This window comes from Prosopis cineraria, unplaced genomic scaffold, assembly GCF_029017545.1.
Source record: "Prosopis cineraria cultivar Desert tree isolate PC_DT_omini unplaced genomic scaffold, ASM2901754v1 PC13, whole genome shotgun sequence".
NCBI classification, from domain to species: Eukaryota; Viridiplantae; Streptophyta; class Magnoliopsida; order Fabales; family Fabaceae; genus Prosopis; species Prosopis cineraria.
In genome coordinates this window covers 1,750,880-1,765,463 of record NW_026555344.1, presented here as the reverse complement: position 1 = coordinate 1,765,463, position 14,584 = coordinate 1,750,880, and the positions used below count along the sequence as shown (strand labels likewise).

General features: G+C 32.0%; 1 protein-coding gene and 1 pseudogene across 1 annotated transcript; both read right to left on the bottom strand.

Moving 5' to 3' along the window:
- Nucleotides 1-12: 12 nt before the first annotated feature.
- On the bottom strand, nucleotides 13-1,533 carry LOC129290901 (acidic endochitinase-like; annotated as a pseudogene).
- Nucleotides 1,534-4,991: 3,458 nt separating this feature from the next.
- On the bottom strand, nucleotides 4,992-7,071 carry LOC129290804 (reticulon-like protein B1). The gene is made up of 5 exons (XM_054927809.1): nucleotides 6,766-7,071; nucleotides 6,210-6,390; nucleotides 5,963-6,104; nucleotides 5,632-5,701; nucleotides 4,992-5,544 (listed from the first exon to the last, which is right to left on the bottom strand). The coding sequence occupies exons 1-5, from the start codon at nucleotides 6,959-6,961 to the stop codon at nucleotides 5,375-5,377; spliced, it is 759 nt and encodes a 252-aa protein (XP_054783784.1). The 5' UTR covers nucleotides 6,962-7,071; the 3' UTR covers nucleotides 4,992-5,374.
- Between the last annotated feature and the right edge of the window lie 7,513 nt (nucleotides 7,072-14,584).

Genomic DNA, 14,584 nt, shown 5'->3' with positions numbered 1-14,584 from the left:
TTCAAAAAGCTAGTCTTATAAATGAATTAGAATAATGGAGTATTGTATTCAATATTCATATTCATGTACGGCGATCACATAAGAACATACAAGAGGAATGGTACGCACTATAGACTCACAGGCATGCAGTTATAAGATTCTAGACATCACTTTTTATGGAGGAACTATATCCAGTTTGATCATCATAGTACTTGGACCATAAAATGACACCTCCATAATTTGCAGTGGTTTTGATATCTGGAAGCACGTTTGATGTAAGATCAGTCACAGGAATAAAGCCACTTCCAGCTAACTGAGGAGATGCGGGCAGGCCTAAGAAAACTTTTGTACTTGGGATATCTGCAATCCATTGCTTCCAGGCATTTTCAAGATTGGCAATTTCTGTAGAACTGTACTGGCATGGAGGATTATTGTAAAACTGAACCCAGACATAGTAAAAAAGGCCAGTCTTAACGGCATTTCCAAGCCAAGCGTCAGGAAAAGGACACTGTGGGGCTGCTGTAGTAAATATTCTTTCCTTTGCTGCTGTGTCCTGAAAGTAGAGATGGCCATTACAACGCACGACTATATAACTATCTCAGTTTTACTATTACCTAATCATACTTCATCATTTAGATCAATGATAAAACTTTTTAAAGTCAGGGTTGTGTAATTAACCACCGACTCATTCTTCGTTACTTCCTTCTTTATTCCCTCATGATCTCTCTCTCTCTCTCTCTGTTCTTTAGGTGATCCATATGACCGAGAGAATAATATTATTAAACTCTTAGATGAACAATAAATAGCAAAAAAGTTATAGTCAATCCAATTATTTTGGACCTTACTTAAACCAAAATGTATGTTAGCAACACCTGTAAGATATCTGGCAAGATCATCCCAATGCTGGTTTGTTCCTTGTTCAATATCAAAGTCAATGCCATCTAAGACAGCTTCACCAAGAGGACGAGAAGGTGAGTTTACTCCCAAGAAGCTATTGGCAACCTGTCTAGCATCCTCTGAGGATGCTAATGAGTAGCTCCCAGCACCTCCACCAATTGAAAGCATGATCTTAATGCCTTTGGCTTGACAAGGCTTTATGTCACCACTTAGAGACTTGCAGGCATTGCTATATGCATCACAATGGCCTGAAAGGTCTATTTTGGGAATTCTTCCACTGCCAAAAGTGTAGAGAAAAGCTATGTTCACAAAGTCATAGTTTCCTGAAGCACAAAGTCTCCGCTAGAGTTCCCTCATTCCCATTCTGACCCCAGTAGATGGCAATTCCACCAGCATCTGGTCCTCTTCCGAGGATAAACAGCACCACTGAGAAGAAAATTGGTGTCAGAGTTCCTAAAGCACCTGCCATTTGATCTCTCTCGTCTGAAATTTGAAGTTTTTCTCTTTTTGTTTCCCCTTTTATCTGGGGACGTGCTGCTCTTTGTTGAACAAGAGAGGTTTATATAGTTGAAGGTAGGTGATTAGTTTTGAAAGTAACCTTGTATTGCTTATGATTGGCGTGCCTTGATGGCTATTTCTGGATGATTGTGTTTTCGGCCTAATAGAGTATTGTATGAATGTTAAACAAGTCAAATGATCTGATTTCTGTCTTGTCTCTTAGTGCCCCTTTGTTTCTCCAATGTATGCCATGAGCAGCTTTCCTTTTTATTTTTATTTTTCGTCTGATAACTGAATATGTTTTCTATTACATTGTTGAATTAGGGGAAAAAAACTTGTTATTGTTAAATTTTTTTTAAAAAAAATATCATGAACAGTAGAATTTGTTATATTATGAATTTTTTATTACTTATATTACATATTTGATTGATGATATATTACGTCCCCTCATTGATTGTGTTTGGTTGGAAGGCAGAGGAACGGAGATTTTTGTAAGTTCAATTTTAAAAAAAATAGAAAAATGAGGTTCTAAGATTTTAATTAAATTTCATTACTCTCTTACTTTACATCTTTTTTTTTAATTAAAATTTATCTCAATTATCTATTTCATTTGAATCAAACTCGTTAAAATTTCTCCTACCCTCTAACCAAACGAGGGATTACAAGCTGATTTTATTTTTAGGGGTAATGTGAACCACCATCATATGTTTGTAACCATGTCCGGGGATATCTCTCTGCCTTGATTTTTTTTCCCCTGCTTGTTAAGGAAGAAAAATCGGAGGAACTTTATTATTCACACATTAATGTAATTCACAAGAAAGAAGAGAGAGAAAATTCATTATTCAAATATTGTAGTACTTCATAAGAAAGAAGATATAAAGTTAAATGAGTGTTAAATCTATCAAATGATATTTTAATTCTAAGATGGCTTTCTTTTAGCCTTAACCATGAAGAGTCCAAACTGATTTGAGTCAAGATTATTCACATTAGTATTAAAGTATTCTATCTTATATAAAAAGTTTATATAATTAAACTTGACCCTAACACTCTTAGGTTTATTTGGGCTGGCCTGAATACTCAAAATTTTTTAAAAATATTTTTTCTCTATTTGTTAAACCAATTTTAATTTTTAAGTAACTTTGTCAATCATAAAATATTGTTTTGACTTTAAAAAAATAATAACTTATCAACTTTGTACTTAAATAACTCTATTATAGCTTTGTTGTATTATGTATAATTTGTTCATGAATGTTTACTTTAATTATAAATTCATGTCTTAGTTGTTTAAATATTATTCTTATCATAATCATATATAAATATTCTATATATTTGAATTAAATTATATTATTTTAATTATGATTATATTGATCTCAATTCAATCATGATTAAGTTACAAATTTAAAATTATTGCCTCAATTAATTAAAATTTTCAATAACTTTTGGGTAAACTATACTTTTTATTTTTAAAAATATGAAAAAATAATCATCATTATATTATATAAAACAAAATCATTTAATTATAAGTAAAATATTATTTTTTAATTATTTTTTTATTAAACTTTTTATATTGTTTAACCTCTACATACAAAGGATATTTACTTTAATTTATTCTTAATTTTTAACCAAGTCTAGTATGAACAATAATCAAATAATTATTCAAATATTTTGTTCTATTTATTATGTTTATCTAATGGTAGAGCTGAGAATTCATATATACCTGAATTTTATTTTTAAATTTATTTTTAATTTAATTTTTTCTTTTAAAATTAATTATTTTATTTTATAAAAAATAGCAAATATATATTTTTGAATACTCGAACGATGTATAAAACTTTAAAATTTTTTAAAAAAATAAGTGGGTCTTAAAATATAAAGATTAAGATTAAGATATATTTTAAATAACATTTTGAGATATTTTATTGAATAAAAATATGAAATTTTAAATATTTTTAATTTTTTTAAAAAATAAGTATAATGATACACTCAAATATATAATATTTTTATATAAAATGACATAAAATTTAAAAAATTAATTAATATTTAAAAATATTAGTTTTTTATTTGCTCTTAAATTTTTTTGGTAAGTTTGAGTTGACCTGATCCCAATTATTTTCCTTATTTTCATGAAACAGCCTTTTCCTGCCCTTTTGTTTTCCTTATTTTCATGAAACAGCCTTTTACATATCACATCTCGTCGCAAAACTCGGTCCAAACATGGAGGAAAGAATTATTGTTTTTAAATTAAATTATTTCAACCTGACATGGCAAGATAAGAGACATTGGATGAGTTGAATGGCTGAGATTGAGGACCGCTGAGGGAAGAGCTTATGAGAGGATCTGAATCAAATTCCCAAACACGTGGATAATCGAACACTCGCAACAGAGTCAGAGAATCATCCCCCCAACCCCACCCAAAAAAGAAAAAAACAAAAAACAAAAAATTTGAGGGGCCAACAGCAATATTGTGAAAACCAGACCGGACCGAACGGTCCAACCGATCCAACAGTCACCCACTGAACAAAACGGTCCGGTTCAACCAATTGAACCAATCTAATCTTTGACCCGGGTTGAACCGGTCGGTTTTGATAGAACCGGCATTAACCCGAAAACCGGACCCGAGTCAACCCGGTTCAAAGCCAAAAAAATTAAAAAAAAATTAGACTGAGTTGCTTAAATTCACAATTTTTCTTTTCTAATCACTAATTCTCTCTTTTCTTCTCTTCTATAATCTCTAATCTCTCCTTCATAATCCAAACTCAATCTCTAACTTCTCCTCCAACATTTGCCTCCAACTCTAAATATTCAATCTTTAACATCAAGATCGAAAGCTTATGAGTCATAATATGACGGCATGCCTCTAACTTCAATATTTTCTTTGAGATCACAAGCTATTAACATACCTCTACCTCTAGCTCCAACAATCCAAGCATCTAACTTTTGAAATTGAAATCTCAAGCACCATTGATAAATTAATATTTTATTTATATAATTGCGCATATAAATTTTATTTTTTATTTAATTTTTATATCACCAATTCAACCACCCATCTAACCGGTTGAACCATAAAAACAGTGACCTGTTACTCTTTTCAATTCGATGTCCGATCCGAATTTCAAAACATTGTCCAACAACACTCTTACCTTTTTTTCTACTCAACATCACAAACAAACATTTTATATAAAAATTATACAAAATTTCCATACATCAAACAAAACTTTTAAACTCCACATCCATTCCGCTCCCACCGTGTCCATTTCCACTTTCACTTTCATTCCCTTCAAAGTTCTTCCAAAATCCCAAATGGGGCACTCAAGGGCCAAGCCGAATTAATAAATTCACAACTCCAAATCAAAACTTTGTAAATCCATTGCAAAATAAAGCCAAATAAGAACTGGGAGAAAGCACTTGCTCTCAATATATGAGAAAATGTATCATCTAATTCAACAACAAAGGTTCAATTTTCTCTAACAATACACTTCAAGAATTCAATCTTAGATTTACTACGCCAACGTGGATGTGCGGGCCATTTCATCTGAAAGGGATCTGGATGAAGGTCCGAGGAATAGAATTTTTGGAGTAATGAAATTCCGCAATAAAAGGTGAGAAATATGGCAACATAGCGAAAAGCCCATTTTTTTCAATCATCAATGGGCTTCAAATATTTCCCCAAGAAGAAGTTTCATGCTCGCATATAAAACCAAGAAGAGCACGAAGCCGTAACATACAAAAATATTAAGTTTTCACTAACATAATTGATGACTGAGAGACCAGATATAAGAAGTCTAACATGTGAGAAGCCAGCAAAAACCATAGCATGAAAGCGAAATTCGAAGCTACAGCTTGAAGCCGAAAACGAAGCCAAGGGTACCACCATACCCGTCCAAATCCAACCCAAAAGCTAACAACGGCTGGCAAAAGAAACCAAAGGCTCTAAAGAACTAATAAATTAAACATCTGGAGCCACATTTTTTAACGGTTCAAACCATTGCCATTCAACTCATTACTCTGACTTCTTGCCTTTCAATGGACCCCGTGGCATCTTACTCAAGACCTTAACATCGAACACAGCATACTGCTTTTTAATCTCAATGGTAGCCTTCTCAGCAAACGGGTCTATCTTATCCTGGTACTTGTCATACAGGACAGGAACTGTGTGCAATGCAACAAAGGCTGAACACCAAATGAAGATTTTCAGATCAATTAAATTTCATAAAATGAACAGAATGCAGTAAACATAATTACTGTTATTGTTCTTACATATGTAAAACAAGGTCAAGAAGTTGCACCAAGTTCCTACAATTGATAGAATCCACAAGCCAGCAATAACCTAACAACATCCGCACCAGATTCCTCAGGATTAGACAATGTCATGAATTTTGAAGATAAACATAACCCACCAAGTTAGGCACTAAAAATTTATTGAAATGCAGCAATTAACCAAATCCTAGTAAAGCAAATCAACCAGGGCATCATATAAGGAAGTTAGGATCGATTAGCAGCTTACAAAATCTGTAATGCTCAATAATGACAGAATTATATTATTTTTGAATTAAAGGATGGAATGAGAAGGCAAATCATATGCACATACAATGAGGAACTTCTTCAAATCTCTCCCTGAGGCTATATTACGCAAGACAGCAAATCCCCTATTGATTTCAATTCTCAAAGCAGCTGCAACTTGCAGGAATGGTTCCTCAGGTAGATGAACCTCTGGAATGCGAGGAGGAGTTCTACAATACGATTCATTGAGCATTGGAAAAGGTTAAATAAATATGAGGCCCCCTAGGGTACATAGCTATACCTTCATTCAACAGATTATAAAGTTAGAGGCCTACTTGTTGATGAAGGTATGGGCATTGGACCACAAGAACAAAACTGCAAGAAGCAGTATCAGAACGTGACATACTAGAGTGAGAAGGTGATATTCAAGCAATTCAAAAAACACCCAAATCGCTGTGGCTGTGCCAAGTACACTGGCAGATATTTTTTTGTTCCTCCACAGCAACACATCAGCAGCTGCAATTAGTGATTACCAAGGGAGTAATAAGAAAATAAATCATAATAGAAATAATAAATAATACCAAATAATACAAGGAAGATATAGATTGCCGAGATAACGTTAAACCATATCCCCTAAAATATAAATCTACAAATATCGTTCCGTTCAAAGAGAACATCAAAGTTAGTCTATCAGTATCCCTGATTGCCTAGACATGTCACTGCCCACTCCACATTTATAATAAAATCCATTGGTATAATCCACATTCCATAGCATTCCATCAATTCAAAACAGTGATTATGCTAATTAATTTTAAAGGCCACGACATATATCACAGATCTCACAAGACTGAAATCGTTGAGAAAGCAGGGAAGAGACAAAAAGATTCATACGCTTTCCACCGCCGAGAACAGAATGGACCGGCCTCTCCCTCCCGAAAAGCCGAAACACTTTGTCCTTCATCGACGAAGTAACTGGCTTCTCGGAATCGGAATCGGAAGACGACGAATTGTGACCATTAGGCTTTTCAGCTACTTTCTCCATAACCGATCCGAGACCAGTAACGGTGCTCTCCACTTCCTCCGCCATTGTCGCCGCCCAACCCGAAGCTTGCGATCCGAAATGCTAAATTCAAGCAGCTAAGTCCTCCGACGGAAGAGCGTTGGTAAGGAACAAATGAGAGGTAGGGTTAGATGTGAAGAAGCGTCTGATATTTATAGGTACGAAAAACGATGAGATCCCGAATCTACAGTGTGCGGGAGCGGGAAGGAGGAAACGGCGTTTAATTTTGATCCCCTCGACTCGAGATCCACGCCGTTAAGGTTGACGGCGTCTGGTTTACTGACCCTGCAGTCCTGCACAATCACATACGGCCACTTTCCAAATAAAACGCCGACAAAAATGTTGGGGGACACGTGGCGATTATTTAGTGGCAGGGTAAAACGGACGGCTTATACTTTCTGTTTTTGATTACATGGACGGCGTATTCTTTTATGTGGTCAATGATAATAATAATGTGGCAATTGATAGGTATATGACCCTTAAAAGTTTTCATGGGATTTCATTTATGTCTTCTTCTTCTTCTTTGTTGGGGGGATGGATAATCGCAGAATCAGCTGCTTGTGAACATTACATCAAGTTATACTGATAACAATTAAGAAGCGATTAAATCAGTGAATTATGTTAGCACAAAATTGAAGCTTAATTTTAGTAATAATTCTTTATCAATTTTATAATTTTTCATATGATGTCGTAAAAATCTTCAAATAAACAAAGATGGAATGGAAGTAGAACTGCAGAGAACTCATATTGCTCAAACAATGTGAGGGTTCAAACATTGTGGATGAAACAATTTATGATAAAAGAGATGATCCTCGTCTGGGCTATTAATCTATAATACCAAATGAAGAAACTTGTTGAAAAAACAGCAAATAATTTTTTTTTTGTTATAGGATTATAATGTTTCGAAATATATTCCAATGAAGACTATAAATCCTTTCAGATCAATTATGAGAATTTATAAATAGATTCAATTTATATAAAATAGACATAGATGAAATTGATTATGGAAAAGATGTCAAAGAATCAACATTTTAGGTCCTTTTTTATATAGTTATATGAATAAATTAGATTCAAACATTGTCAAATCCAATTAATAATAACTCTCTCATAGATGTTTTCTATGTTTACACAAACTTGAATCCAAAACTTTATAGACAAGCAATCATAACCTCTTCTACCAGAAATAACATCGATTGGTATTTTAGATATTAAAGGTTGTTTGGTTGTTGAAAAAAAATAGAATGAAATTGGATGAGTTGATAAAATACAAAATGAACTAAAATAAAATTATAAATTGATAGAGAGGTGATAATGATAGAGAGATGAAAGCTATGAGATGGTTGAAGAGGTGAGAATGGGGGTTAACACAAATAAGGTCATGAATCTACATTCCCACCTATCCATTATTTCATAACTGTCACTTTTTTATAGTTCTCATCTCTCTATCATTTTACAACCTTACTTTTGTCTATTTTGTTCTCATTCAACACATTCCATTTCTTTTCAATAACCAAATGGGACTTGATGTGTTATTGTAGTAGCTAGAAACAATAAATCCAATAACCATATATACCCAAGGAATTTGATCTAAGCGCAACAATATAGGTAATCTCAGAGCCATGGTTAAGGACTTTATGTAAAGTTTGGGTTAGATCAGTAAGATTGCCCTTACTAATTCTCCCAAACTCTCCTATAAAGCAATGTGATTACCAAGTTGCGAAGGTTAGTTTAAGGTATATGATACCCTAGAGATTCGAACATAGGAGAAGTGTGGTTCGAGAGCGAATGATGTGATCTTTGATAGGGTCACACTTCACGATTGGTGAGTTTAGGTAGTTCAATCATACAAAAAAAGCCTTAATTGATATTATAACCCACGGTTTCAATTAGAGAAAATAAGGAGAGTATAAGAAGGAATTGATCATGCATATGTTTATCCTACATATCACATGGTTATTAAATTTGTGGCAAGTTGTGATAATTAAATGTGACATTGTCACATAGCTGTCTATATTGTGACAATGCGCATTATTATTATTAATCGGACTGTTGTCATATGGTTGTCTGTATTGTGGTAATATGTCTCATAACGTGAATATATGAAAAAAATGTGATATTAAGTTAATGGTGTGATTGTAATGTATATATGTTACATATGATTTTGTGAACCAAGTATTCAACTTCAATTTATTCATTTTTGTCAATTAATGCGCAACTATGTAGAGTAGATGTATCTTGATTATTGAGTGGTTATACCCACCCCTTTCTTTTAATATTTTTACAAATTTGAACTTAGGTGTAGAAAGGAAAAAGGCTCCAATGGCTTAGAAATTTAGGATTCTTATTGCAAAGCCTTCTATCTTCATTTATTTTGTGTAACAATTAGAATATTACCAATTAGAATGCATTTTATATACACTTGCACTTTATTGTTATTTACAATTTTAGAATGTATTTTGGGCCTTAAAATGTGTGTTTAAGTTTGATTCAAAGTGAATAAGATTAAAATACTAATGCAAGTATAGGAATGTTGATTTAATCATAACTATGGCAATTATTTATCTAGTGCAATGTTAAAAACCTCCTCCATTTGTTTTTGGTATAAAAGGAGTTGAGAAGTAAAAATTTAATATTGTTGAGATTATGTGAACGTGGTGTATTATGCAAATAATCCTAAATTCATTGAATGTATTTTGAGTGTTAGTGATAGCTTTTTGACACATAGGTGGGGTTTTGGATACTATTAAGTTTTGAAAAGTGTGAAAAGTTATAAAAATATGTTTGAGTGTCCAACTTCTTTGTGTAAAAGAATTTGAAAGTAAAACTCATGTCATTGGTGTAAGATAGGGACGGAAGATTAAAATTTTGAAGTTCTTATCTTGATATGGACCAAAAAACTCATTTAAATCAAGGTGGATAGAAGAGTTATCTTTTTAATTCTTTGAAGTTGGCGCACATTTGGATTTCAGGAGCTGACAACATAGATCTGCTCCTTCTATCAATGTCTACACAAACAACTCTCTAACTCAAACAGCGTGTTAGTGCTCTAAGCGTCCGTTCTTCTTTGAATGTTAATTTTTTTTCTATAGGGTGTTTCGTGACTCTCAAAGTGTTTTTGCCGTTAGAACTTTCTAACTCTCTCTCTCTCTTTTTTCATAAGGACATCCCTATCTATATATAGTATATAGATAAGGGTTTTTGTCTTCCACTTAAAAGCTCACGAAAATTTAATTAAATTTATCTCATAAATTTAATCTATAATATCATATCTAATTCAAATTTATCTTATAAATTTAAATTATAAAAATGATATGATATTTTCTCTTATCATATTAATTATTAAATTTAATCTATCATATAAAATTAAATTTAAAATTAATATAATATAATATATATCACATATACATATTATATTGTATATATACGAATATATATACATACATATTTTGAAAAAATATATATATATATTATCTATATTTAATTTTATATATCATATACATATATCATATATATATCTGATATATATATATACACATACACACATATATGGATATATATATATATTGAAATTTTATATTTTATATATATATATATATATAAATATTTATCAAATAAATAAATATTAAATATATATATAAAATTTATTCACCCTATATTACATTCATTAAATCTAGACATATTTCAAATTCAACGAACTTAGACATTATAGCTCGAGTTGGGCTATTCTTATGTGCAACCTTGTAGACCCATATGAAATTGACAGTGGGCTAATTACGCTATTAGCTCACAAGTTACAAGTGACCTCTAATAAGACATTGCAACTATCCAATTCACATGAGGATCGATGATCCAATGTAACCTATCATGTAACCATATCACATCTCTTTTATCACGCAATATTTCAGTCAAGTACAAGACATGACATTTTCATTCTTTTTTACTTGACCATTACTTTCTCGATCTCTGAGTAAACCGACAGTAACAATGAAAAAATTATTTTCATTATAGTATGGCCATACATTTTCTCAGTCTTACTCATCGAGGGGCCCAATAATATCTCTCACTTAATGTGAGAGATAAATTCATTTTGACCACTCATATTCCTCTGCATGAATATCACTAAACTCAATCATAACCTTTATGATCACTCGATCAAAGGTGATTTTTGAAAAGGTCAAAGTTCAATGGCTATCATGTAGGAATCCATGATGATTTCAGGTCAAAGGGCTTAGTAATATAGTTACATATGAGATAAGCTTATGACTTGTACCATACAGCTTTTTTACAGTAGGTCGGTCCAGCACCTTGTATTCTTTTAAGTGCTTATGACTTTGATTTATATTTCTATAATTAATCAAAGTCATACCAGTCTTGTTTTATCTATAATCCCTCAAAGATAACTGACCAAGGACATTTAAGACAATCACTATAGTTTGTCTAGAGATACAATTATTATATTAAACATACAATTGTTATGATAACAAAAGAAAAATTCATTAAATAATAATGTACATAGTACAATGATTGGCTCTAGGACACAATTTCCAACAATTAGTTTGTTTATAAAAAAATTTTTTTAAGACACCTATAACACCTCATTCGAACATCAAATGAAAAAATAGGGCGTATCAAAAGTTGCTCCTGCTTGTTGTCATTTGATAATAAAATACTATTTGCTAATGTGCAACAAGTTATGGTGCATGACACAGAGAGGGACAGTTGCATCATGTTACCTTGTGTGAACACCGTATTTTGTTCGAGCATTTTTTTATTTAATAATAAATAATCAAAAATATAAAAATGAAATTTAATCCTTTTTAGGATTATATTTTCAAAAAAAATAATTAACAGAATTTAAATTTTCTAGATAATCTTTATTAGCTAGGATCTTTTTTTAGTTTATTCAAAAATAACCAAAAAATATAAAAATAAAATTTAATCCTTTTTTAGGATTATATTTTAAAAATACAATAATTTAATAAAATAAAAAAAGAGATTAAATCTCAACCTTCCAAGATCTCTCCACTCGGTTAGATGTAGATAGGAGAAGGAAAAGGAAAAGTTAGAAGAACCAAGCATGCACAGATCACACACGAAACATAAAAAAAAAAAAGAAGCAAAGCCCAGACGCAGCAGAGAAAGAAAGCAAAAGGAAGCACGTAAACACATAGCAACACAGACATGAAAACACTTTGAGCCAGACGCATGCATGCACAGCAAAATAAAGCAAAAGGAGCAGCAAGCAACCAACATACGTACACACTTTCGGCTAGCAGAAAAAAGGAAACAGAACCAGAAATGCAGCATGCAGAGCAGAAAACTGAGGAAAAAAGAAGCATAAAAAGGGAGGAGGAGCAGAGAAAATAGAATACACACTCTTCTCTGCGCCAGTCACGAGAAGGAGGATTGAGCAGAGTAAAGAAAGCCACAGGGACGGATCCAAAAGACCGAGTAAAAAACAGAGCACAAATAAAAGGAAGAAGATAAACAGAGACCAAGTGATAGAGAGAGTACATAAGGAGGAGAAGTTTGAGAGAGATAGAGAGGGAGAGTGAGAGAGCATGGAGAAGAGAAGCTGAATGGAAGAAAGCATGAAAGTGGAGAAATAGGGACAAGAAAAGAGCAGACACAGAAAACTAAAAAAAACAGAGCATGTAGTTGGACGAGAAAATGAAGCAGAAAACCAGAATAGCAAAGCAAAAAAGATAGAGCATCGAGAGAGAAAAAAAAAGAGAAGAAAAGAGGAGGAGAAACAGCGAAAAACTAAAGAATGGGAGAGCATGAGAAGAGAGAGATCGAGAGGGGAGAAAACTGAAAAAGACAAAGACTGAGAGAAAAGAGGAAACCGAAGAAGAGAAGAGAAGGACTGTGGAGAACGAGAGAGCAAAAACAAAGGAGCAAGGGACAGAGACAGAGTAATAAAGAAAAAATAGAGCACAGAGAGCGTTCAAAGCAGAGCACGAAAATGGGAGAGAGAAGGAGACGAGGTATTTTAACTTATACTGGAAGAACAAAAAAAGGAGAGCACAAAGTAAGGAAGGACCATTCACAGATGATAAAACGAAACAAAGGTTTCCGATTAGAGCTTGAATCGTTGTTTCCATCAGTATGCCTTGTGGCAACTGTTCTTACTGTTTAAAAGGCGTGATGATGAAGCTTTCTTTGCTTATAACCGAGCAAAAGGAAAAGATGGTGCTGTTAGACAAATCAATATAAATTGCCTTGTTCACAGAAAGATAAAAGTTATTGTATCAGATGAAGGTGGAGCAAGGCAATATCTTCCTAAGTTAGGCAGATTAGCAGAAATAGAGCAGGATGATGTTGGCTTCCTTGTGGTGAATTTGGCCGAGGAAGCAATGATGAAGCCACACTGGAATCACAGGCTGCTGCAGCTCGAGGATGTAGTCATTGATAGTTAAATCAGGTAATATTTAAATCATATCACCTCCCTTAATTTAGATTTGTTGATGAACATATATGTGTGTGTATATCTTGATAGATATTGAGAGTGTAGATTGATTTGGATATACATTAAAGATTTAGAGATTAAATATTTTTATGTAGAATTTAGAACTTACCCGAGAGAGGTTTGATTAAAAAAAGAGCCTATATAAGTATTGTTGATAATTTGTGAGGTTGATTATGGTTTGGAGCCGTGTCTATCGTAGTTATGATCTTGTTAAAAGTTTATGCCAAATCTGATTTTTGTTTATAATATATATCCTCAAGTCGAAAGAATAGTGAATCATCAAATTAATTTATTCTTTTCGTTGTCTTTATTGCATGGATTATTTAGCCAACCATAATATTATGCACCGATTGCAAATATAAATATCTTGATTATCTATTTGTTGTGAGATTTTAGGAATCTCCATAGGCATTTAAAATGATCCTATATCATGAAAATTAATAAGATTTTACAGGTATGAGAATTAATTTTGTATATAATAATATGAGTTTCAAAAGGCCCATCATTAAAATTAACTCTTTTTTATGTACAATTTAAATTAATAAAATATTTAAGTCTAATGAGAGATTTTAAAAATCTTCATTGAGATTTAAATTAAGTACATCATCGAGTGGGATAATAAATCCACACAGAATTTCACAATTATTAATTTATATAGTAAATAAATGATTTTTGTAAATAAAATTATAAATATTTTTAATAAAATTAATTAATCAAATTAAGGTATTCAATTTTTTAGTCATATGAGATTTTTTTGAATATCTATAGACCTTTAGGATAATCGTACTACCGTGAAAGTCAATAAAGCTTCGCAGGTATAATGATTAAGATTTTTATATTTAAATGTGAATTATACAATTACGTATTAAAATACATTTAAAATATATAATATTTAATCCTTTATGGTGTGAGGATTTTGAATCTCCGCAAATATTTAGGATAATCGTATTACCGTAAAAGTCAATAAGGCTTTACATGTATGATGATTAAAATTCTCTAAAAACATATATATGCATACTTGAATAAATTATTACTAACATATAAATAAATTTAATTCTTTTATTGTGAGAGATTTTGAAATCTCTGCAGATATTTAGAATAATTGTATTATCGTATGAGCTAATAAGACTTTACAGGAACTGTGATTAAATTCCCAATCAATAAAAATAAAAATAATTTTT